The sequence below is a fragment of the Vombatus ursinus genome, unplaced genomic scaffold, assembly GCF_900497805.2.
Source record: "Vombatus ursinus unplaced genomic scaffold, bare-nosed wombat genome assembly UNPS02014779.1, whole genome shotgun sequence".
In the NCBI taxonomy this organism is placed as follows: Eukaryota; Metazoa; Chordata; class Mammalia; order Diprotodontia; family Vombatidae; genus Vombatus; species Vombatus ursinus.
The window spans coordinates 247,509-273,608 of record NW_020954557.1 but is presented as its reverse complement, the minus strand read 5'-3'; the positions used below and the strand labels follow the sequence as shown (position 1 = coordinate 273,608).

The window sequence follows — 26,100 nt, the reverse complement described above, 5'->3', positions numbered from 1 at the left end:
GTATAAGCCAGTAAAAAAAATAGTATGAGTAAATAGGATTTACACATTTCATAATGGAGAATACCCAAAGTTAGATAAGAGTGACAGAACCAGATGCCTACAGCAGGGATTAGTTTTCTTAAAAGGCAAAGTAGCTTTCTCCAGGACCTGATTGGCCCCAGTCTTCCTTAATGCAGCTTCCTAAGAGAGCAAAAAGTCCCACTCTATGAGGGGTTGGAGCCGCTCTGACCATCTACGTGTCTGAAGACGGTGCAAGTCACCATTACCTCCCTGCTGATATTTCCATATGAAGACAAGAGTGTGCCCAGGGTAGCTAAGTTCTACTGTATCTTTGCTGTGTTTGGGCAAAGTAAACTTGTTAACTGCTCAGTGACTTCCAGGTACCTGTTTCCATCCCCAAATCAAACCTGAGCTAATAGGATACCAGTGTTCACCTGCCCCAGCAGTTATCCAAATAACTTGAACCCTTCAAAGTAGACACCTTGGAAAGTTAAATACAAGCCAACAGTGCTGTCATCTTAAAGTGTTAGGGTAATTTCCTTCAGAGCGTGCAATCTCATTCTTTTGTCTTCAGTGGCATATGTTTGTTCTTTGATTTTTGGAAACAACTAAATGTTATGCAGGACAGTGATATATTAGAAATTGCACTGAATTTAAAGATAGCTCCTGACTCTGAAGCGCAACTCAGAACCTCTTGGCAGGCATGTCTTCATCTGTAACAATGAGGGGGATGAAATAAACCTCTAAGGTCTCATCCATATTTCAGTCTATATTCCTTGTGAATAAAGTGAGTAGAGGTAATCAGTGCGTTAAGTGATGAGACTGATTTTCTTGTATGCCTTGTAAACTGATCTAATGGAAACAACATAGGATTTGGAGTCAGAGGCCTTAGGTTCAAATCTCAGTTCTGTTATTTAGTACCTGTAGTGTGTAGCCCAGGAGTATATATATTGTATATGTCATATCTATAAATAGGTCCCATGGTGACTACTTTGAAGGAAAACATGTATTTGGATATAAGAAGTTCAGAATGTTTTTTAAATAATCTCATTACTTTTATAACCATCATTTGTAATATTTAATATTTTATGTAAGCTACAATTGCATTAGCTATACATACAGCTTAAGTATCTCCCTTTTTAAGTGAGCAACCATGGCTTTGAGATTGACCAAATTACTTCACCCCTCAGTCTCATTTTCCTCATCTGAAAATGAGGGTGTTGTACCAGATGATTTCTAAGGCTTCTCCCAATTCTAACCTATTGTTTTATTTTGAAGATTAAATATATATCTATATATATATATATATATATACACATTTTTTATACTCTTCAGGGATTTTTTTTCAGTATGATCAGCATTATGCAGAATAATTTTTTTTCAGTCATACGTAAATAGAAAAATGATTGTGTAATTTAAAAAAACTTTTCAAGTCCTAGAAGCTTACATTTGGATTGCTGTTCAAAACACTGCTTTTGATATCTATATCTGAAACTATTAATACTTATTGAAATTAAGCAATATACTCATTTTCTTCTGCATCTACTAAAATACAGTCATCATTATAAGGAAGTTGAGGTGCTGTTGTGTAAGCTGAATTTGTAAGGCCAGAAGTTAGATTTCTTTTGTAGAGGAACCAAACTACAGCTCCTATAATTGTCAGGATTGTAGTGCTGGCAATCACCAATGCTGTTATTAAAATGTGGTTATCTGTAAAGGAAAAAAAAGAAAAGAAAAATTCTATGTTAGGGACCAAACTGTCCTAGTTTCAACAGTTGAGAAATGTTGGTTTAAGGGGTGCCAGCTAAGTTTTGTATTTCTAGTAATTTTCCTAAAGCATATGTCTGTCTGTCCATGTCGTTCTGCTCAGTAAGCCCCTGTGGCTACCTGTTGCCTCAAGGATCAAATACAAATGTCTGGGCATTTCAAGCCCTTCACAACGTAACCCCAGCTTACCTTTCCAGCCTCCCTGTACGTTATTCTTTTTCATGCATTCTGTGGCCCTGCCAAACTGGCCTTCATATTCTTAACATGAGACAATCCATGGACAATCCACAGTTTGTCCCCCATGTACTCCCTCCTCCACCTCCTAGATTCCCTTTTTCCTTCAAAGCTCAGCTTACTTAAATGAGGACTTCATCAATTCTCCCAGGTGCCTCCTTCCCAAAATTATCCTATATGTATTCTGTTGTCTATCCTGACAGAATGTAAGCTAATCGAAGGCATAAATTATTTTATTTTTTTCTTTGTATTCCCCATATCTAAAAGTGCCTGGCACATAAGAAGCACTTAACGATTGAGTTCTAAAGCTATCTAAACTGTCAAACACTCACAGATCTGTGATCTCATGGATTTATGTGTGTACTACAATGATGGCAGATTAAAATCCCTCTGTGCCTACCCATCTTGTGAGACCCATAATTTCACCACAAGAAGTTCATCAGAAGTGGCAGAGGCTGTTCTCCATTTCATCTAATATAAGGACACTAACAGAACACTGGCTGTCTACCTATCACCTTTTGCTCTTGACGTGACCAGCCCATCTTTTCCTATCATATATTTCCTAATAACCTCTTCTGCTCCTGTTCTTTGAAGTTCCTCTTTGGTTCTATGTTGCATGCATACCCACTATGTTCTTTTTCCATTGTTCCCGGGGATAATTGTTTTCATAAAATATCACTAAACTGCTGTAAATGAATGAAATTATTAGAAAATCTACATTTATTACTATCATTATCAACTTTTATTAGCCTCTTAAATGGCCAGATTTTGTAATCTCTTATTTATTCACACAAGGAAAAAACCCACAATATTGATATTTCAGCCCATCTTCCAACTATTTGCCTAAGCTCTTTTTAACTTTAAAAAATGTGCCAAACCTGTTCATTACCCATGAACATCACCCATGTAATTAGTTGTTACTTTATAATTGGAGGTGTCACAGTTTGCTTTTCTGGCATATTATTGAACATGATTTAATATCTGTGTGACCTTGGGTAAGTCATTTCATTTTAGGGATTATAGAGACATAAAGTTATATAATTGAAGGCCAGATTGGACCTCTTAGATCATCTTCCTAATTTTACAGATTAGGAAGTTTGGATTTGAACCCAGGTCATATCTTAAGATTCTTGGGCCTGGAGTCAGAAAGACATGAGTTCAAATTGAGACACTAGCTGTGTGACCCTGAGCAAGTGATCTAACCTGTTTTGCCTGTTTCTGTAAAATGGAAATAATAAAACACCTAACCTCCCAAGATTATTAGCATAAAATGAGAAAGTTGTAAAATGCTTAGCACAATGTGTGGCACATAGTAAATGCTATATAAATATCAACTAATATTTATAATTATCAATTGTAATTATTGTTAAATTATTCTTGACTGGGAGAAAAAACCACTTTTCAAGGATGGTATAACAAAGTCTTTTGGTTCTCTGGATTCTTTACAGGTAACTTTATGCAGCTTTGTATTCAAAAAGTTTTGCAAAATGTGCAAGCATGTAGTTCTTTCCTTTGCAAACCAAGTACCCCCATCTTTGTGGGAGATAATTCAGCTAGCTAAATCTAAGAGAACTGGTTTACAAGTTAGTTTAGTTGCACTAAAGACTAAGAGTCATAAACGGCAGCAAAAGACCCAAAGGCATAGAAGATATCTGGGTGCCTACAACTTTCTTCTATGTGCACTTATTTTTGCATAATGATAATAGCTTGCATATTTTATGTTTTTTAAATGGCTTTCATGGCTACTTGTAAATTCATGCCAGTAATGGTCAAGTTTTGGTGATAATAAAAAGCTACTGGGAGAAATATTTCCTAGAAGACCTTCTTTCATAATGCAAAGAGCATTGGATAAAAGTCAGAAGACCTGGCAATGTCACTTGCATGGCCTTGGGCAAATTACTTCTCCTGTTAGGCCTTCAGTTTCCAAATATGTAAAAATGAAGTGGTTGGAGTTAGATAATCTTTAAGATCTCTTCTAGCTCTAAAGTTCTATGATCCCAGGTGAGGAACATAAGCCACAATGTAGTATTTTTGAGAGTTCCTGAGCCTTCCTTAGGGACCACTGGTTAAATGCCAAATTGTTTTAATGAAAGATTTAAGCAGGCTGGGAGAGTGGTTTTTTATCATTCTATTATAGTCTAAGGCAACTACCACTAACATTAAGAAAAGTTTTTTTTTTAAGCAGTGCAGTTTCTAAAAGGATTCTTTACAAGTTTTCAGAGATACTTCTTTTACATTCTAAATTGATCCAGATGTTTTTGAAATAGTCCACTGGGGTTAGTAGAGCTTTTCTTCTTAATCAGGAATCAGTTACATTAAATGAGTTCCATTTAATTCAATGGCTAGAATTGTAAAGCAGTTAGTTTTAGAGTGCCCTCCAAATTTACTAACTAGAGAAAGGCTGTAAGCTCATTAGGCCGCCTCCCTATGGAGGACGAGAGCAAGAGGTGCATAGGATGAGAAGCTGAGTCTATCTTATCGATAACCTGGACATCACAGAGCTATGGAAATGTAAAAACAGAAATGTGTATGTTTACCTCATAGAGAAAAAAAAAAGTCTAAAATGTCCGCCTTCAGGGTCTGATTATATTCAGCAGTTTACTGGGCCTTCCTTTGTGTGTTTGCTCTTTGTCCTTTTTTGATTCTACCCTAGGTAAAGGATAGGGTAGATGTGGGCCAAACTCACATAGAATCCTGATGGTGGCCTCTTAAAAACCTTTGATCTAGCAGTGGCAATACCTCAAGAAAAGGCACCATAAGGTGGGGGGGGAGGGAGGAAGGAAAAAGGGGGGTTGCCATTTGCTAGTGTGAAATATACTAGCATGGTCCTGATGTGATAAAATAATGACAATTTTTAATAACTAACATTTTTCAGTGTTTATATGTATCCAGGCCTCAAAATTTTCCCTTTACATAAGGGGAAACACATATATCCACTAAAAGTTCAAAGTAGAGCTTGGCCTACTGCCATTGACATTACAAGTGCTATTTAATAAATACCTTCAAATTGAATTTAAAGTAGAAGCCTGACCCACTGGACTTGGCAGTTTGCAGACCTGGAGGCCAGTTTCAGCTCTGCCACTATTCGTATCATTGTGAGGGGGTGGGGAGAGGGGGAGGAGAGGAGGAAAATCACTTATTCTTTATCTGTCAAATGGAAATAATGATGCTCATCCTACCTCCTAGGACTTTTGTTAAAATGAAATGCCCTTTATTTGTGTTGAGTGGTTTGTGACAGAAAGGAAACAGGGGAAGACTGGGAGGTCTGTCAAAGATTGTGATACAATGGAAAGAGCACACTAGCTGTGTGACCCTGGGCAAGTCACTTAACCCCTGATTGCCTCACCAAAAAGAAAAAAGAAAAAAAGGAAAGAGAACAGAATTTGCAGTCAGAAGAACACTGAACCATCAGTTTAGAAGTGGAAGGGACCTTACAAGCCATTTCCTGGTTCAAATCCCAAATCTGCCACATTTACCTTAGATCAGGAACTTAACTTTTCTAGTCCTCAGTTTCCTTATCTATACAATGAGAAGTTAGACTAAATCACCTCAAATTCCTTGAGCATTGAATCTATGATCCTATGAACATCAGATGTAGCAACTCAAGCCAGCAAATACAGGAATTAAGGAAACCAGTGGAAAGTCAAGACCAAGAATACAACTGCCTCCCATATAAAAGAAAACTGTGTAATCTTTGTGATAGTAAAGGCCACATTTATGCAAACTGTCCAAAAACATGTCATAATAAAAGAGAAACTGGCCTTGTTCTAAAAGCCCAGAACAAAAGTACAAGAGGAACAATGATGTTGGAAACATCTGCCCAACAGAATGTAGGGAAGTCTTCTGGGGCCCTAAAATGAGGAAGAAAGCAACAGGGGATTTCCTAGAGCAGATGGAAGAAAAGAGATATGATGAAGTTGAAGTTGGGGTGGTAGGAAAAGGAAAACAGGTAAAGGACCTAACGGTGATTAAGTGGTACAACAGGAAAACAGCAGGGATAAGAGATCTTTTACTGAGAAAAAGGAGACTGGCTGTTTCAAAATAGCTTTGTCTGAAGTCTCTAGAAGAAAAAAAAAGAGAAGAGTCTGTAGACAAAATAATGGAGGGGAAAATACATCTAGTGTTGATGGAACCCAGATTTCAAAAGTGAGATAAAGGAGGGGTAAAGGTAATTTAATACTTGAAACAAATCAGAAGAAACCAAGAATCATCAAAAGAGGAAAGGGCACAATGACATTGAAATTACAATGGCAATGAATGAGAAGCTACAGATGATGTTCTTGAAAGAAATGCTTTGAGAAGACAAAAGGATAAAAGAAGTGGCAAGGACATGGCAAATGCTAAAGTAATGAAAGGATAAAAACAATTAAAATTTTTAAGGATCACTGAATCTTTACTCATATTCATTTTGCATGCAGGACAAACTGCACAGGTGTTTAAATCACAAGGTCCAATCAGGGCTTGACTAAAAAATATTTACTGTCGTATTATAATACTTTTATTAATACCTTTTGTTTATATTGCCTTTATTTCCAAATATATCTCTTCTCCCCTCCCTAACCGGAGAGCCACCCCTTATAACAAAGACTTGTTTAAAAAAGGGGTGGAGGGAAGCAATTCAATGAAACTAACCAGCATATTCCAGAAGTCTGAGTACCTACAATGTTTCACACCCAGAATCTCCCATCTTGGCAAAGAAGGGAGGAGGAGCATAACAATTTTTTATGGTAGCAAAGAACTAGAAACAAAGTAGATAGCCACTGATTGAGGAAAGGTTTAATAACAATTACTGGGCTTACAAAGAATTCACAGAAGCATAGGAAGTGTCATGATGTTCTGATGTAGAATAAAGTAAGTAGAACCAGGAAAACAATATTCACAATGACTATAAAAATTTAAATGAAAAGAACAACAAAAGAAGAAAAAAAAGAAAGAAAAAGACTACCATATAATTATAATGACCAAGAAGCTTGCTTCTGGAGAATGAATGAGAAATTAAAACACAGTGAGATTTGGGAGGTTACCTTCAGAATACAGAAATATATGTTGAAAGACTTGCAGGAAGAAATATTTTCTTAAAGACAAAACCCAAAAAGGGTGTGGTAAAGGATGATGATGGAGCGGAGACTAAATGAAGAAAATCTGAAGTAGTAAATCACACAAATTATATACAAAGAAACATCACAGGGGTGGGGAGGGGTTTTATGCATAAAACAGAAATTGAAGGATTAGGAAATGAAAACATGAAAATACTTTTTAAAAGGCTACAGGGTTAGAAAAATTAGGATGAAATAGAGACATGATAGGGAAAATTTTGCATAACAAATGTTTGGTTTATTCCAATATAAAACTCCAAGACAGGAGAGATAGCACCTGCTCAAGAAAAGGGGGTAAGGAAGAAGAAAGAACAACACCTGAATGTACTGATGTATCAAAGCAATGTCCTGAATGTACCATAGCAAAAGACTTTTAGAGCCAGTTGGGCAAGATCTAAAGTGCAGGTCCACTGTCTTATTCAAGAAACTTGAGTGACTCCTTAACCATTTCAGAATTAATTATAAAATTGTTTGACTTTTAAAGTCTTTCAAAACCTGGTCCCTTTTTGCCTTTCCAGTTTTCTTATACCATACTCCAGTGACACTACCCTCCTTGCTATTTCTTGAACAAAATGTGGAGAAAAAAAGATTATATAAGTTACAGCTACAAAGAAAATGTATGGGTTCTTATTAAAAGAGAAAGAAAGACAAAGAATAATGATCTGATGATGATCATGATGATGATGATCATGATGATACTTTACATATCTATGGAGCTTTATAGTCATCATACTTGGTGTTTTTTTTCTTTCTACTTTCCATCTCATTTGAACCTTACAACAACCTTGTGAGAGGGTCAGGAGGCAATCAGAAAGGCTATATAATTTGTCTTTATTCACATGGCTAGAGAGTTACAGGGCCAGATCCAGAGATCACATCTTTGGTAGTGTTGGGGTTTTTTTTTTTTCCATTACACTACATTGACTCTATTGGGATAGGAACTATGTTGAAGTTTAAGTTCAAATGGGTAAAAGAATTAGGAAAACTCCTGGTGAAAAGAGTAAAGCATGCTGTGGAAAAGGGGAAAGAGAAATAGAAGAAGAGAACAAGGATGAAAATGTAAGTGTAATGTGTTTTTAAGCAAGGTATGCAAAGCCAAGATGGAAGAGTAAAGGCAACCCAGATGAACTCTCTCAACATTCCCTTCCAAACAAGTTTAAAATAATGCCTTATATAAAATTTTGGAGTGGCAAAGCCAATATGATGAAACATTTTTCTGGCCTAAGAAAACTTAAGAGGTCAGCAGAAGTCTACGATACCAGGGTAGAGGCCTGTCTGGAGTCCACACACATAGTGGCTGCAGCAGCAGCAGCTTCAGAAGCTCTCAGCCCAGAGACCATAAGGGGATTTGATGACTGCTCAGAAAGAGATCAGAAGGACCCTTTGTTGGCACTGGGTATAGGTGGCACTGATTGGCAACTCTTTTGACCATACACAGTTCTGGGACAGTTCCAGGGAGGAGAGGAGTACTGGTATTCAGTCACAAGGGAGCAGGGGCCCTGGTCATAGTACCAAAGCAGAGAGGAGCATTAGTGCATTGCAGCTTCAGGGGAGCAGGGGCCCCTTCCTTAGTGAAGATCAGAGCACAGGCCAGGAGACCAGTGTCTATACCTCTTCCACGGTGGAAACATCTAAAACTTGCAGATTCCTAGAACTAGCTCTGAAAATAGCAGCATGAAAAAGCCTGAAGCTTGGGATAGTGTCTTCTACTCCTACATGAGTAGACCCCACTTTAACATAAAGTTCAAAGTCAAGAAATAGGCTGGAAAATGAGCAAACAACAAAAATGACCATAAAAATCTACTATAGTGGCAAGGAAGACTAAGACATAAACTCAGAAGATAAAAAAATGCAAAAACATCTCCAAACAAAGCCTAAAAGAAAAATATTAATAGAATCAAAGCTCAATGGGCAAAGTCACAACTCTTACAGTTCCCGTTTCCTCATTTGTCAAACAGTGATAATAGTATACTTGCCTACCTCATTGTGTTGCTGAAGGAAGGAAAGCATTATATTACTATGAGAAGTTTTTATTATTTTTTGTATTTTGATTTTTAAAAGTTTTTTTTTATCAAATGAGATAACGAATCTGAATATACTTTGTAAGGGACAAAAATACTACTTAAATAAATGTAAGATAATATCATCAACTCATTCCATGGCAGAAAAGATATCACTGCTTCTTATTAAAATGGTCCAAGTTAAACTTGTTTAAAAAAGTAAGAAAAATTATTTTTTGCACTGATTGTTCTTAAGGGGAAAATGGAAGATTATGTAAACTACAGATTGGCAGGTTTGAGATTAATCTCTATCTGTCTCTGTATATACATATATATATATATCTCCATATGCATGTGTATATCTTTGTGTGTGTGTGTGTGTGTGTGTGTGTGTGTGTGTGTGTGTGTATGATTTGGAGTAAAACTACAATTCTAGTATGAGCTGAGAGTATGACATAGCTGCTAAAACAAACAAACAAAAAACCCTAATGCTATTTTCAACTTCAAAAGGCATGATTTCATTATGGTGGGTATACCTTATGCTGACATAGGTCATGTCTCCAAACTTTAACAAACAAATACTTTTTTGAGTAGTTTGACTAAACCTTTGCAACCTTGTCATCTCCATGTCTTTCTCACTCAGTGGTCAACCTTTTTTTTTTTTTGATTAGTCTTTCCAAATGTAGGCTGATTCTCAGACAAAGTCCCTTAGTTGGTCATCAACTTAGAGTACCCAGAGTCACCTCTACACCACAACAATGCATGAAAAGTAGGACTTTGGGGGAGGATTGTTTAGATCAAGTGAGGGAATAGGAGCACTACACTTTGTAGTGGTCACACTGTGGTGTCACTTCAGGGTGCCACATTTGGAGAGGAGCACTGAAAAACTGTATCACACCCAAAGGAGGGCAATCTTGATCATTAGGAATCTGAAATTTGATTCCAATCTAACTTTCCCTATTTTATTTCACACAATTTCTTCTTCTGCTTCATCCCCTCAACCACCTCCACCAAAAAAACCAAACAAACCCGTAAATACATTCATTTCTATGTCTTTGTTCACATTCTTTATTGTGCCTAGAATCCATGCTCCCTTTTCCATCTCCAGCTGTTAAGATCCTACTCATCCTCCAAATCCCCCTTCAAATGCCATGTTCCCCATTAAGCCTTTCTTTATCCCCACTCCACTCCAGTCAGAAATGATTTTTTCTACCTATTACATTTTATAGCATTGTGTTCATGATTCCAGCGTGTAATTTCACATTCTACTTTATATCTACATTATTTCTGTCTACACCCAGATGATAAGCTTATTGAGGGAAGAGTCTATCTTATCCTTATGGCTTTTTCAATGCACATATATATTGAATTTTGTTGAATAAATTTGAGGATTTGTTGAAAGAATTGGGCTTACTTCATTTGGAGAAGGGAAGAATTAGAGAGAACATGACACATGCTTTCAAATATTTGAAAAGCTCTCATGTGGAACATGGAATAGTCTCTATCTATATGATCAAAGGGCAGAAAAAGGACCAATGAAAAGAAATTGCAAGATGACATATTTTGGCTACATATAGAAAAGAACCTAATAATTATAGATGTCCAGAAATGGAATGCCCTGCTTCCATTTTTGGACACCCCTAGTGAGCAATTTGAAATTGGAATTGTTCAGGTGGAGGTTCAATGAACTCTAGGAATTCTTGTCATGGTCTCTTTTCACTGAAAACCTGAAACCATGTCCAAACCAGTGACTGCTTACAAATGTACATGTGCCATAAAATCAGTGAAAACTACTATCATAATGAGAACTGTGTGGTGCATTTTAGCATATACCAATGAATGTTTGAAAAGGCCATGTTGATTAATTATCCATTTAATTAACTTTTCCTGCAAGAGTTATATGGAAGAATTAAATGCACACAGAATTAAATACTGAGGAGGACAGATGCTCCTTGAAGTGAAATTAACATTTGCAGGTGTGAATATTATTACATGGGACAAAGTGATTTGCCATTGGAATGTCTCTGAAATTATTATGCAAGTCAATGGGAATATATGATTCAATATAAAAACTTCAGGTGTAACTTTTCAATACAATTCAGTAGCAAGCATTTGTTAAGCACTTATTGTGCTTATGTTAGGTAAAGGAAGAGATTTGTTGTTGTTTAGTCATTTTTCACATGACTTCATGACTCTTCTAAACTCCTTCTAGGGTTTTCTTGGCAAAGATACCAGAGTGGTTTACTATTTCCTTCTCTAACTCATTTTAAAGATGAGGAGGCTGAGACAAACAGGGTTAAATAATTTTCTCAGGGTCATACAGCTAGTACATGTCTGAGGCCAGATTTGAACTTAGGTCTTCCTGACTCTAGGCCCAGCACTCTATCCACTGCATCACCTAGCTGCCCTTATAAGATATTATCTCTGTCTTTAAAGAGTTTACAATTTAGTAGGTGGATAAAAACGGAAGAATCATAGAATTTTAGTGTTGGAAGGGATCATAGCAGACATATGTTCCAACTCATACCTGAAAGGAATTGCTGACAAATGGTCATCCAATGTCTGCTTGAGGACTTCCAGTAAATGGGAGGGCAGCTAGGTGGCACAGTAAAACATCCAACTATGTAAGGCAAATCAACAAGTGGCTTTTTGTCCCATTCATATAATGCTGGGTCTGGAGTCAGGAACACTCATTTTCCTGAGTTCAAATCTGGCCTCAGACATTTACCAGCTGTGTCACCCTGGGCAAGGCACTTAACCTTGTTTGCCTTGGTTTCCTCATCTGTAAAATGAGCTGGAGAAGGAAATGGCAATCTGCCAAGAAAACCCCTAATGGGGTCACAAAGAATCGGACATGGCTGAAAAAATGTCTGAGCAATAAATGGGAACCTACCACCTCCTTCCTCTTTGTAATATTTCTAATTATGAGGAAGGTTTTCCTGTCCTTAAGCCTAAATTTGCTTCTTTGTAACTTCACACTGCTCTTTATTCTATCTGGGGCCAAACAGAATAAATTGTATAATACCCCTTTCAAATGACAACTTTTCAAATACTTGAAGATAACTACCATGTCCTCCCTGCCTTCTCTTCTCTAGACTAAGCATCCCCAGTCCTCCAGTTCTCATATGGCATGGAATTAAGATCCTTCACTAGACTGTTTGTCCTGAGTATTATCAGTGTCCTACCTAAATTGTGGAGATTGAAAAAGAACACACTATTCTGGTTGTTGTCTGACTTGGACAGAGTACAGAGTGACCTAGTGTCATGGAAGCAATGAACACGAGCTTGGACAGACTTTGGGAGATAGTGGAGGACAGAAGGACCTGGTGTGCTATGGTCCATGGGGTCATGCAGAGTCAGACATGACTGAACAAATGAACAACAACAGAGAAACCAGCACCTCCTGATTCTTGGAAGCCATATTTATTAACGTCCCTCAAGATGGAATTTTTTCCTCTTTTTTTTTTTTTGACTGACATAACATACTGTTTACTCAAACTGAGCTTGCAATCCCCATTCTGTTTCAGACTAAATGCCTTCTGTGTGTCCCCTAACCTATACTTGTGAATAACACTCAGTATTATTATTACATGAAAAGGTTACTAGAGAGTCATAAAAGAAAGTACTACGCAAGGTCTAATGGGAAAGAGGATTTATGAAAGGGGAATTGGAGAAGGTGTCCTAAGGGAGCTGACATTGGAATTGGACTTTGGAGAAAAACATTTAACATTTGAGGCAAATCAACAAGTGGCTTTTTGTCCCACTCATATAAAGTAGGAGACAATTCATGCAATGGACCATTTGTTTAAATAATCCTTGATTTGAGGACCCAGAAGAAAATAAAAATTAAAAGGCAAAGATGGTCTGTATCTACAAGAAGGGCAACATGTTATGTTTTCAATAGAGTACATGTGGAGCATTAATTAAATTTAAAACAAAGAATAATACTCACCTGGTAAGTATTTCTTTTCATAAGAAACTGAAAAAAAAAACGGAAATCAGAATAAAAAATTCAGACATTTTTAGCCTGTTGCCTTTAAACAATGAATTTCAAAAGAAAAACTTACTATCTTACATATATTATGTATCTTATATGTATATGTATCTTATATTTATATGTATCTTTTATGTATTCTGCATACTGCACTGTTTTGTTTTACTGTAATCATGCCCTGAAGCAGTGCATGTGAAGCATACAATCTTAAAAAAACAAAAAACAAAACAAACAAAAAAAAAAACACAAAAACAACCCCAAACAATGGTAATGGTATGTCTCTACTATAAAATTTTCAACTGCCAATGTCCAGAAGTCAAGAAATGTATTTTTCTTCAGGAGAACTTTTTGAGAATTTAAGAATAGGGATGTGATTATTAGATTAGTAAGCTTAAATGCCAATTTAATCACAAAAATTTCATAACAAAATAAAATTTATTTTATTTCATTCAAATTAAATATATGCCAAGTATTTTTCCCTTCCCTTCTCTCCCCCCATTTTTTTTAATGGGAAATGTTTTGAAATCTATCAAACAATAATGCATCAGTTAGGAACATAACCACACATAGAGGATGGGGTTATTGAGGTCCTTTACAGGCAAACAGATCCTACCTATAAGTCCCCCACCCCCACCCCTTCCGCTACCCAAGTTATTTATAAAGCAACAAAGAAGACAATAAGTAGCAGTCTGACTGTTGCTTCAGTGCACTGCAACAGTATCCTCCGACTGGGATCTTTTTAGGTTGAATCACCTGTTGTTAATAGTCTTTTTGTTATTGAAGAGGAGCTCTGACATCCCAGGGTGATGTCTTACAGGAAGGGGAGAGGGAAGAGGGTCTAACAAGTTTCTACCTGTGCTCCTTTTGTTGTTTTCTTTTTGTTTTGTCTGGCTAAGATGTCAATCAGCAAAAGCCGCGGCATAGTCAGCAATTAAAATTGTGGTGGGTTGCTTTGGTGCTGCTGGCCAACAGTGGCATTGGTGGAAAAGGGAGGGTATGTTGTCCATTTCCCTTTGTTTAAATATGCCTCATAACTGTCTCTGAGGTCCCAGTGGTACAAAATATTTGCCTATTGCCCTGGTCACAATTCTAAAAAGTTGGGAAAATAGAATGGTCCAGGGAATGAAAAACATTTATATCGTCATTATGACTTACTTCATTGCTACACCTAGGGAGGTTAGCGAGGGAGTTTTTACCAGTACAGGTGGAAATAACCAAGGTCTTTAATTCTAGAGTTCTGGTTGTAGAATTAAACTGAAAAAGTGATTATTGCCAGTGTAAAGGAAAATAGGGCAGCTAGGTGACATAGTGGATAGAATGCTGGGCCTGGAGTTACAAAGACTCCTCTTCCTGAGTTGAAATCTGGCCTCAGACACTTACTTAACCCTGTTTGCCTCAGTTTCCTTATCTGTAAAATGAACTGGAGAAAGAAATGGCAAACCACCCTAGCATCTTTGCCAAGTAAACCGCAAATGGGGTCACAAAGAGTCAGACATGACTGAATAACAATGACGACAACATAGGAAAATTTTGTCAATTAAACTTAATGTATATTTTAAATCTCTTAATTCAAAAATGAAAGGTTTCAACCACAGAAAAAAAATGTTAAATTACAATAATTAGAACACGTGGAGTGCTCGAATTATGTTCAATGGCTTTTTAACAAAACATTATCATGCTCTAATATAATTTTGTTCACAAAATTAATTTTCTGCAAAACCACTGCTTTTGCATAAATAAACATATATGACCTATAATCTTAAAAAGGATTAAAATGTTATTATTTTTTGTATGTTTAAATAAAAGGGCTTGTTCTTTCACGGAAAATAATTCTTTTTTTAAGTAATCTGGATTTATGGAATTTAGCCATTGACTTTGTAAAACTATTTTTTGAGTTGAACCATCGCATATACAAATCTAAGATAATTTTTCTATGGAAGAAACTAAGAAAATTCTTGAAATACTTAAAAATACCAGTAGAATAAAAATGCTTCTGGCTTACATGATTTGACTTTAGCTCTTGAATTTATGCAAATTACAAAATTAATTTGCACACTATTTAAGAGGAGACCATTTTGGGGGGATGCTTGTTCTGAAAGAGGTAGCCAGGCACATTGAAAAGAGAGGTGGATTGGGAGTCACAAGAGCGAGCCTCAATTCCAGCTCTGCCACTTAGTACTTGCATGACCTTGGGTTTTCACCTCTTTACGGCCCAGTTTCCTCATCAGTAAGAAAAAAAAAAGCAAAAAAAAAAGCAAAACAAAACAAGGAGGTATATGGACTAGATGACCTCTAAGATCCCCACTAGTTCTAAATCTTTAATACTGTTTGCAACATTTTTTTAAAGAAACAAAAGTAAATGAGCATAAATCTTCCTTTCCTCTTTCATTGTTCTCCTTAGAATAAGAAAAAAAAAACATTCAGCTATACTTACCAGCTGCTTTACATAGGGCACCCTCCACAGAAGAAACTTCACAGTTTCCTTTTTTCCATATACCAGACTTGGTTTGCAAAAAAGCACATGTGTCTATTAGGTCTTGACTTTCTTCTGAGTTTTTCCACTTGTTAAATGTCATGTTAGACTTGTCATACCATTTGAAGCTATCATCTGTGGGTTAGGGGAAGTTTTCTCACATTATTACTGTCAGATAGCATTTTTATGACCCAAAAGCCAAGAATTTTTTTTTTTTTAGTACAACAGGTAGGAAATGATCAAGATTTGGCCTAATATTTTCCTTTTAGGACTCAAAAATCAAAACAAACACTGAAAATGTAAAAGGAGAAGTGAAAAGAAATAAAAACTAGGTACAAGGAGCAAAGAATAGTTAGGAATTGATAAGACGTCAATTTCCTTGCTTGGCGTCTAGGTTTGTGACACTGTTAACCTGAATCATGAAAGAAAGGAAGAAAGGAAGGAAGGAAGAATGAAAGAAAGGAAAAGAAAGATGAAAAGATGAGCAGTTATGTTAGATACTCTTAAGACAGTGCTAAGAATTTTATTTTTTTAATTTGTTTATTTTAGACAAATGATAAAACTTAAATGTATAATAAGAAAAGAGAAAGAAATAGTATAAACTTAAATATTAAACTTAAATAAAAAATAAGAAAAGAAAAAATGTCATGTGCACAGCAGAACATAGGAGAGGATTCAAAATATAAAGCAATAACTTTTCATTTTAAGAAAGCCTTTATATTAAATACTGTGTGTTATGTTGAAAACTGTCCATCTTTTCTTTGCTTCTTTGCTTCCTTGTAGGTTTTCTTTTGTTCTCTACTGTACACTTTTTACTTTGTTCTTTTTCCCCCCTTCCTCCTCCCTACCCACCACCCCAAAGCTATAATTGAGTGTGAATATATTTCTATATAGGTATTGATATAATTCATACACATATACACATACATATTTTTTCCCTAAGAGATTCTTCTAATAATCTTTGTTTTTATGTTTGTGCCTATCTCTTTTACCCTCTCTCTCCTAACTCCTCTATTTTATTTCTACCTGCTACCTTACCCTCCTATTACTTGACCTACCCCCACTCCAGCAATCCCTCCCTTATCCTCACATTCCCCTAAATCTAAACCCCCTTCTATAGTCTCCTTTTAACCTATTCCCTCACTCTTCCCTCTAAAGATCCCTCCTTTATCCTCTCCCCCCTCCCTATCCTCTTAGAGTTTTATTTCTTTCTAAATTTAGAAGAATTATATACTCTTCTAAATGTGTATGTATTTTCCCTTCTTAAACCCATTCCCCATGAAAGTAGGCTTCCAGAACTAACAGCTTCCCTCCCCCATCTAATTCCTCTGTATTAGTTCTTCCTCTCGTACCTCATTTGTAAAAGATAATTACCCTTTTAGCTATTCTTGCATGGTTTTACTTTTTGAAGTCATGTCATACTCAGATCTACCCCAATCTTTCTTATAAATTACCTAATTACTAGTAATAATCTTAGACCATTGGTTTTACATTTTCCATACATAAAAGGCAAACATTCTATCCTTATTTAGTCCCTTGTAATTGGTCATTGGTATGTGCCTTATATTTCTCTTGGCTCTTGTATGTCAAATCTTGTATTGAGTTTAGTTTTTTTTTTAAACAAAGTCCTGAAAATCCGACAATTGATCAAATGTCCATTTTTTTTCATTGAGAATTATGCTTAGTTTTGCTGGGTGTGATATTTTTTGGCTGGAAGTCCAGTAAGAATTTTATTTAGAGAAATCCTTTGGGCAAGGTGTGAAAGTATATTTAAACAAGTTAGGAGAATGTACATTTTATGACAATGCCCCATATCCTACAGGATTGTTAAGATAAAGTCACAAAAATGTTTCACCCATCTGGCTTCACTGGGGACTTGAAATTGATGAATTCAGGAAGAGGAAATATGTGGTTAGAGATATCTTGAAAACAAATTGACACCAGATTAAAATAAGTTAGAATCCTATAGGCCAGTAGCCTTTAAAGGTCCATCAAATAAGATCAACCTCAATATATCTACAACTGCAAGAAGACTAACCTTTGCTAATTTTGGGCTCCTCTCTTCTAACATTATATCACTAGAGACAGCAGGATATCATAGGATTATAGATTTTGAGATGGAAGAACCCTATGAAGCCATTTAGTCCAATCTTTTTATTTCATGAATCAGGAAATGAAGGCCAGGGAGGTTAAATAACTAGCCTCAACTCCCACAGGTAGGATACGGTCAGGCAGGGAGTAAGAATCAAGATTTGAATCCAGGACCTCTGACTCCAAAGTCAGTGTTCTTTCCATTTTAACACACTACCTGCCCACTTTCAACTTTTCTTCCTCTACAGAGTAGGTGATGAAGTGGATACAGTGCTAGGCCTGGAGTCAGGAAGACCAAAGTTCAAATCCAGCCTCAGATAATTATCAACTATATGACCCTGGGCAAGTTAATTGACCTCTGGCTGACTCAGGTTCCTCAAGTGTAAAATGGAGATAATAAATAGCATCTTACTTCTCAGGGTTGTTGTGAGGATCAAATGAGATATTTGTAAAGTTCTTAGCACATTGTAGGTGTCTATTAAATGTTTGTTCCCTTCCTTTGTTCCCTACAAATTAAGGAAAATCTTGAATCTAATGACCTTTAGGATGAATAATTTTGAAACAAAGGGCTCTCCTTTGGCCTTAGCACATGGTTCTTGCCTGCTGCCAACAACTACAGTGGTGCCTTCAGCATCACTGTTCATCTTTTCTATAGTCAGACAGGTAGACATTTAAAAGTGACCAACCCCCCTTCTCCCCAGATATATATCTGCTGGGTCACACCTGCTCCAAAGACTTGTAGGATCTGTAAGATCTGTAGAATCAAACATGCATTATGATTTGGGATTTTTTTTCACTTGGTGAAAGTAATTTAACCTCAATAAGCCAATGTCCTCAACTTACTGATGATATTTATAATGCTATTTCTGTAAGTACAGTAGACTAAAACCAAAATTTCAATTAAAGAACCAACTTTGAGCTTTTTAAACATGTCATTTCTTAAATTCTTAACTAACTTCCAAGAGTATCTTGTAGATCCATAAATGCTTGAATTGTGTGGAACACCCTAAGAGAAAGCTGCCACTTGAGTCTAGGACAGCTAGAGCTTCTCAGTAGCTACAGAAAATGTCTATTTACACTGAAGCTAAAATTGAAGGAAACTTAAGGGACTGAAAACATTTCTAACATTAAATAAGATGTTATTGCAGAGCAGAACTCTCACTTACCATCTGTGTCATAAAACATGCCTAATAAAATATCATCCTGGACCTTCCATCGTTTTTGAAAAGTCTCCAGTATAAATGCATTTTCTTCTTCATTATGTATGCTAATCATATCAGCTCCTGAAGCTGTTGGGGAGGAAAAAAAGTCTATCAGTCCATTTTGATTTGTGAAAGTTCCTTGAAAAGTATAAATTATTGAGAGGCAGCATAGTAAAGAGGAGACAGAACTGGTTTCAAAGTCATAGGACCACAGATTGAAAGGACCTTAGAGGCTATTGAGTCCAGCCCCTTAATTTTTTTTTTTACAGATAAGAAAACTGAGGTAGAGATAGGTTAAGTGAGATGCTCAGCATCACACATCTAGTGAGTAGCTGAGATAGGATTTGAACCTAGGTCTTCCTAACTCCAAGCCTTATTCACTCTCTCCTATGCCATGCTATCTCTGTATTGTTTGAGTTCCATTTCTGAAACATACTAATAATGTGACCTTGGGTATGCTACTTAACCCCTCCTTGGTGTTTCAGGAAACCTTCTAAGACTATAAATTTCTGAAAAGTTACCATCCTACTTTGATAGACAGATCTGGTATGTGTATGAATGCATATATCTCCATCTATATTTATGGTGGCATTATTATTATTACTAATATGCAAATTCATGATAGTTATATTATTTCATCAGTTTAAGGAACTCCCAGTCTGAGAACTCCCTCTAGCAACAAAAACCTCAACCAGTATCTGACTTCATAAACAAATCAGAAGGAGTTGCCTAAGAAACACAAAGATTAAATGACTTGCTCAGGGTCCCATAGTCATTGACAGAAGTGGGATTTTAACATAGATCTTCTTGACCCCAAGCCCAAACTGCTATCTACTCTGTCATTTTCCCACTACTTCATTACTACTATTAATAAAGATAAACTGTTAATGTTAAATGTTAATGTCATGTTAAAATATATTGACCCTTTTTTTGCAGTCATTTGTAAGGTGAATTCTTTGGTCTAATTCTATTATTTCCAAATCCCATGAATGTCCTATTTTATTCAGTTCTTAATGAAATTATTTCCTTTAGGGGCAGCTAGGTGGTGCAGTGAATAGAGCACCAGCCCTGAAGTCAGGAGGACCTAAGTTCAAATCCAGCCTCAGATACATGATATTCTCTAGCTGTGTGATTCTGGGCAAGTCACTTAACCCTGATTGACTCTCAAAAAAAAAAAAGAAATTATTTCCTTTACACTTCATAGCATCTAAAATGATGATACCTAGAACTGTCACTAAACACCTGGGCAGATTCAACTGAAGCTGGAGATGGAATATGGCAGCAGCAAGAGAGCAAAGGAGAGTTCAATGTGGATGCAATCATACCAGGAGAGGGAATGACCAATACTTTGGGGTCTGCCTCTGTCTCTCTGCTTTTTAGGACTGTGGGATAGGAAAAACCCTATATAGGGATGCCATGGAAACAGGACCCGGTGTTGCCTCAGAACAATTACCTTGAGTGCAGCCAAAGAATTGTGAGGTGAAGCAAAAAGTCTCTTCTGGAAGGAAATGGGCCCCTACCCCCTTCATTCCCAGTGTTGATAGGTGGCCTCTCCCTTCCTTAGGTGACACCTCAGGGCCAAAGGTTAATACTCTGATGATGTTTTACATTCCTATTCCTTGTAAAAGAAGATTCAAGTTTCTTCAAGGACAATGCTTAACTAGGCTATAGTTTAGGCTTAACTATCAAAAGATGAGTTTTTCATCATTATGTTTGACCTTGTAAAAGCCAATGGATTTATAACGATTTTTAAATTGTAATCTAATTAAATACTGTATAATGTTAATTTACTATGCCAGGCAAATAAGGCCTATTTCCATTTTCTTTAACAAATTACACCATAGGACCCTAGAGAATTCATTTACACAGATAAATAAAGAATTTTGAACAATGCATTTCCAGTGTCATCCCTGGGTAAAATCTAATGCAGATCTCTAATCTCTTAATAGCTATTCTCAAATCACACACAAAAAAAGAGGAATACTAAATATTTGTTAATTACCCTTTAAGTACGATGAAAAGATTAATATATAAATTAAAGACAATATTTAAAAATGAGAAAAGAGTTTATTTTTAAAAATCCTACATGTGAAAGTAAAATAATAAAAGAGAGTTAACCTCAGGTAATTCTAGCACAGGGCAACAAAGATAAAGAAATTAGACTGAAGCTTGAAAAGGTAACAAATAAATTTAACTAATTATACATTCAATTTTTAACTCATTATCTGTTTCTCTCTATATACTCTTTCCCTTGGCAATTTCATCTATTCCCATGGGTTCAATTATCACCTCTATGCAGATGTTTCCCAAATCCACATCTTCAGCTTTGATCTCTCCCCTGAGCTCTAGCAACTACTATCTAACTATTTGATGGACACCACCTGAATATAAGACCAGCACCTCCAACTCCACATGTATAAAACTTACTTCACCATCTTCTCTCTTAAACCATCCCCAAACTTCTCTGTTTTCTCCCATCCCAGTTAACCAAGCTCAAAACAGGATTCATTATTAATTTTTCCCTCTCTCCATTACCCATATCCAAACAGTTGCTAAGTCCTTTCAGGTGTATAGGGTGTTCAGGAAGACTAACACCTCTGGTATGAGGGTGTCCTGAGCCCTTTTCAGGGCTGCTCATCCACCTTTGGTGGCCCACCTTTTCACCCAATTGTCACCTGTGGCAATTGGGGTTAAGTGACTTGCCCAGGGTCACACAGCTAGTGTCAAGTGTTTAGTCTGAGGCTGGATTTGAACTCAGACACTCCTGACTTCAGGGCCGGTGCTCTCTCCACTGTGCCACTTAGCTGCCCCTGGATTCTATTTCTGCCATGAAAAACCTAGGAATACTCATATTAACTGATGCCAAAGTGAAGTGAGTAGAACTAGGAGAACAATTTTTATAATAACATCATGAAAACAATTTTGAAAGTTGTAACTCTGATTAGTACAATGACCAACCATGATTCCAAAGGATTTGTGATGAAGCATGCTACCCACCTCCTGAGAGAAATGATAGATCCTGGGTGCAGGGTTTTATATATGTATATTATATATATTTGGACATAACCAGTGAGGGTTTGTTTGTTATATTTGTTATGAGTTTTTTTCCCCTAGTTGTAAGGTGAGGAGAGAAAACAAAAAATAAAATTTAATTTAAAAAAAGAATGTGGTCATAAAACTTAGTAGTAATTCACATTTTTGTAATTTTGCAAAGTGCTTTCCTCATAACCCCAGGAGGCAAGTAGTACAACTTATTGTCCCTATGTGGCAGGTGAAGAAGTCAAGCCTCCAGAAGTAAAGTGACTTGTCCATGGCTGGGATGGAATTTATTTGAGGTGGAACTCAACTCCAGGGTTCCTGCTTCTTAGTTCAGTGTTCTATCCACTACACTGTACTGTTAATTCCTTTATTTTAAAAAAAAGTATAAGGGAGTTGGCTTTTCACTGACCTAATCACAGAAAAGGGGCCAAATAATTAGTTGTTTAATTGGGGAAATGTGACCACACCAGGTGCAAATTAATCCCATGAATGTATGAGAAAGGAAGTGATATTACAGGAGGAAGGTGGAGAGGTCATGCCTCTGAGTGACCTTTCAAAGTCATTTATTTCATCAAATCCCAGAGACAGAAGAATCTAACTCCTAATGACACCTGTAGATGATTCATGGAGCTGGAAGCTGCATTGAGTTAGGTGAGTAGAAATGCAGGCAGAGGCTATCACGGCAAAGAAAGGGGTCAGTATTCTTGCAGTGAACCTGCTTGGGCAGGTTGGGCATGAGGAGTGTTGGAACAGATGCTGTGTTGCCAAAATTTCTATGGACTCTAGATTCCAAAATGGTGATTCTGGATCTCCCTTTCTCTGCCTTAGGCTTTATCGAGAAAGGCTAAAACCTTTCTTTACTTTAGGCACTGTACTTTTGTTTTTGTAAAATGGGATTAACCATAGGCTTTTGCAAGTTTTGGTGTATTTATTGAAAATGCCTGGTGGCAATTAAGAAGGGAGCATCCTCAGAGCAGAGAGAGAGAGATGAGAGAAGGAATTAACATTAACATTAAAGTGTTACTAGCACACTGTCTCTGCATGGGAGTTCGGACCTAAAAATAGAGACATATATGTTTATCATAGTTCAGTCATGTCTGACTCTTTGTGACCACATTTAAGGTTTTCTTGGCAAAGATACTAGAGTGGTTTGCCAGTTTCTTCTCCAGCTCATTTTACAGATGAGGAAACTGAGGAAAACGAGGTTAAAAGTGACTTGCCCAGGGTCCCACAGCTACTAAGTGTCTAAGGCCAGATTTGAACTCAGGAAGATGAGTCTCCCTGACTCCAGGCCCTGTGCTCTATCCACTATGCTACCTAGCTGCTTCTGAAATATATATCCTTTGATACAATTCTCTGGAGCAGAGGAGGAATATTTATCCTGTAAAACAGCTCTGGGAAATGCATCAGTAGTAAGATGGAGAGGAGGAGGGCCTAGGAGAGAGAGGAAAGAGTTATAGTTTAATAACTCTGCTCACCACGCCTCACACCACAGATTCAATCAGTTTGTATTTATTATGTTCTAATAAGCCAAAATAAAGCACAAAGGTGAATAGCTTACCATAGTCTGTACATTGATTTCTTACATCCTCAATGTTTTCTATTTTGACTGTTGTTTGAAGAAAAATATAACAGTTGCTTTGAAACTGAACCCAGGCAGAAGAAGGACAATCTGTATGGAAAATGAAGACACTGTTACTATAGATAAAAGAGTAATTTAATGAATTTTATAAACTGACATAAATTTTAAAAAAGGAAATTATCATTCCTTAGAGTTTCTTAAGAATTAGTGTAGTTAAGTTGCTAATTCAAAATAAAAGGGTGGGAAATTCTGCCTAAATTGGAAAAAAAAATCCATTTCTTTTATATATTTTTAAAGATGGAAGGGTTTTTTTTTGTTTTCAAGTAACGTTCATATTACAATTAGATATAAATGAGTAAAAATCAGTCACTAATATTTGTTAACAGACTCAAGGGAAACTCAGACTTTTTAAAAGCATTTATGTTCTAATTTACATTATAGTTATTTTTGTTGACATCTGATCCCTCGTTCTAGCTTATCTAGCTTATAAGATATGTTGGAGGGCAATGACTGGGGTTTTCTTTTAAAATCTTTGTGTTCCCCAATGCCTTGCCCAATGTCTTGCATACAGCAAGAGCTTAATAAATGTTAAAATAAGTGTGGAATACAACATTTTGTACTAGGAAAATTTCAGGGCAATATTTAAAAGAAATATGTCATATTTTAAAAAAATTTAACCGGACCTAGAACTTCAGGAGTTTGCAGGACTATCCATAATGTTATTTTTATAATGGCTAATATGGACAATGCCTCATTATTAGGGTAGGGATGGAAATATGTTGATACTACTATGTGAATATATATGTTGATACATGTTGTTATTTACAATTATTCTGAAGGTATATCTTTTTCAATCTCTAAACTGGAGGGGAGGGGCCTAAATGTTGGCCAATAACTCATTAGCTTGAGGTAGGAGAGTAATGAAACTATTTAGTTAAAAACAGTGAAAGATAACCAAGGTCAACCAATGAATGTGGGATTAGGTTGGGATGACAAACAGATATGTTAAGGACTAGAGAGAAATTCAGTTTAGGAAGAGAGAACACGCTATGAACAACCTGTGAAATCATTAAGTGCTAAGCCAGCCAAAAAGGTCTTGCTAACAGAAGCTGTCTGTCAGAATAGAGACAAATAGGACAGTAAACTTCTAGGGGACCAGGAATGTGGAGATCTCCAAATAAGGTGAGGCCTTAAGACCTTAAACTTTAGGGTCAGCTGGGTTTGGGGCCCATTTAAGAAAGAATTTCCCTCAACTGGGAATCACAGAGGTTGAAAGGACACAGAGATTTCCAGCATTTACATTGAGATATTCCAATGATGACTGAGTTGAAAAGTATCTGGCAGGGCTCCTATATTCATTATTGCCAGCTAGAGAAGCACGTTCAGTACAGTGCTGGAAAAACCCAGTAGCAGTTAAACATTTGCCAACGTGCCTGGGAGGGGAACCCACTACTCTGACATGGCTCAGTCCAGTTCTTGATAGAGTTGTCAGGAAGTTTTCCTTTATATCAAGTCTAAATCTTCCTCTTGGTAACTTCTACCCCTTGGTCCTAGTTCTGTTTCTGTAACCAAGCAGAACAAGTTGAAGTTATCTTCCATATGACAGCCCTTCAAATATTTAAGAACAGCTGCCATATTTCCTGAAGTCTTTTCTACTCCAGGCTAAACATTCTCAGTTCATTTAGTTGATCTTCATATGGCATGAAGGATCTGAAGGGCTCTCAGCATCCTGTTTGACCTCCTCTAGATGCACCTCAGCTTAGCATCATCCACCCTATATCACATCTAGAACGGATCATAATATTCTAGATGTGGTATGATCAAGAAAGACTGTACAATGAAGCCATCATGACTCCGCCTTTCTGGATACTATGACTCTCTTCATGTATTCTCTAATCACATCATCTTTCCTGTCTGTCACATTATATGGTTGACTTTTATTGAGCTTACATTTCACTAAAACCCACAGACCTTTTTCAGACAAACTGCTGTCTCACCAAATTTCTCCCACCTTGTCCTTTTGAAGTTTATCTTTTGAATACCATCTTCTTTAAATACTATTATCAAAGGTGATTAACAATTTATCATTGCTTTGTGTTATCTGCAAATTTGGTAACAATGACAGTTATGTCTTCATTCAAGTCACTGATGAAAATATTGACCATCTCAGTTTACAATGATATTTTTCTGTTCTGAATTCGTATTGTACTCATTGCTATGCCTTTTATTTTACTCTCAGGAGACAATGTTATTTATTGTTATTTAATTTTTATGTGCTTATGTCTTTTGTTGTTGTTGAGCCATTTCAGTCATACCCAACTCTTTATTGCCCCATTGATGATTTGGAGCCATGATGATACTAGATGTGGTTTGCCATTTCCTTCTCCAGCTCATTTTACAGATAAGGAAACTGAGGCAAACAGAGTTAAGTGACTCATTCAGGGCCACAGCTAGTGAGTGTCTGAGGCCAGATTTGAACTCAGGAAGATGGGTCTCTCTGACTCCAGGCCCAGTGCTCTATCCACTCTACCACCTTACTAAGTGTGTCTTATCTACCAATTATGTTGTAAGCTCCTAGAAGCCTGGGGTTGTGTTTGGGTCTTCTTACATAATTTGCATCAC

At 36.6% G+C, this 26,100-nt stretch overlaps 1 protein-coding gene across 2 annotated transcripts in view; it reads right to left on the bottom strand.

Annotated features, from left to right (window-relative positions):
* Positions 1-1,356: 1,356 nt before the first annotated feature.
* The window catches only part of LOC114045609 (CD302 antigen), a 183,742-nt gene continuing 158,998 nt past the window's right edge, over positions 1,357-26,100 (bottom strand). For both annotated transcript variants that reach the window (XM_027865689.1, XM_027865688.1), the window contains 5 exons: positions 23,458-23,568; positions 18,822-18,944; positions 15,526-15,699; positions 13,050-13,076; positions 1,357-1,710 (listed from right to left, as the gene is read on the bottom strand). In XM_027865689.1, coding sequence (XP_027721490.1) covers positions 1,514-1,710; positions 13,050-13,076; positions 15,526-15,699; positions 18,822-18,944; positions 23,458-23,568 — 632 coding nt within the window. In that variant the 3' untranslated portion in view covers positions 1,357-1,513. The remainder of the gene's footprint in view (positions 1,711-13,049; positions 13,077-15,525; positions 15,700-18,821; positions 18,945-23,457; positions 23,569-26,100) is intronic.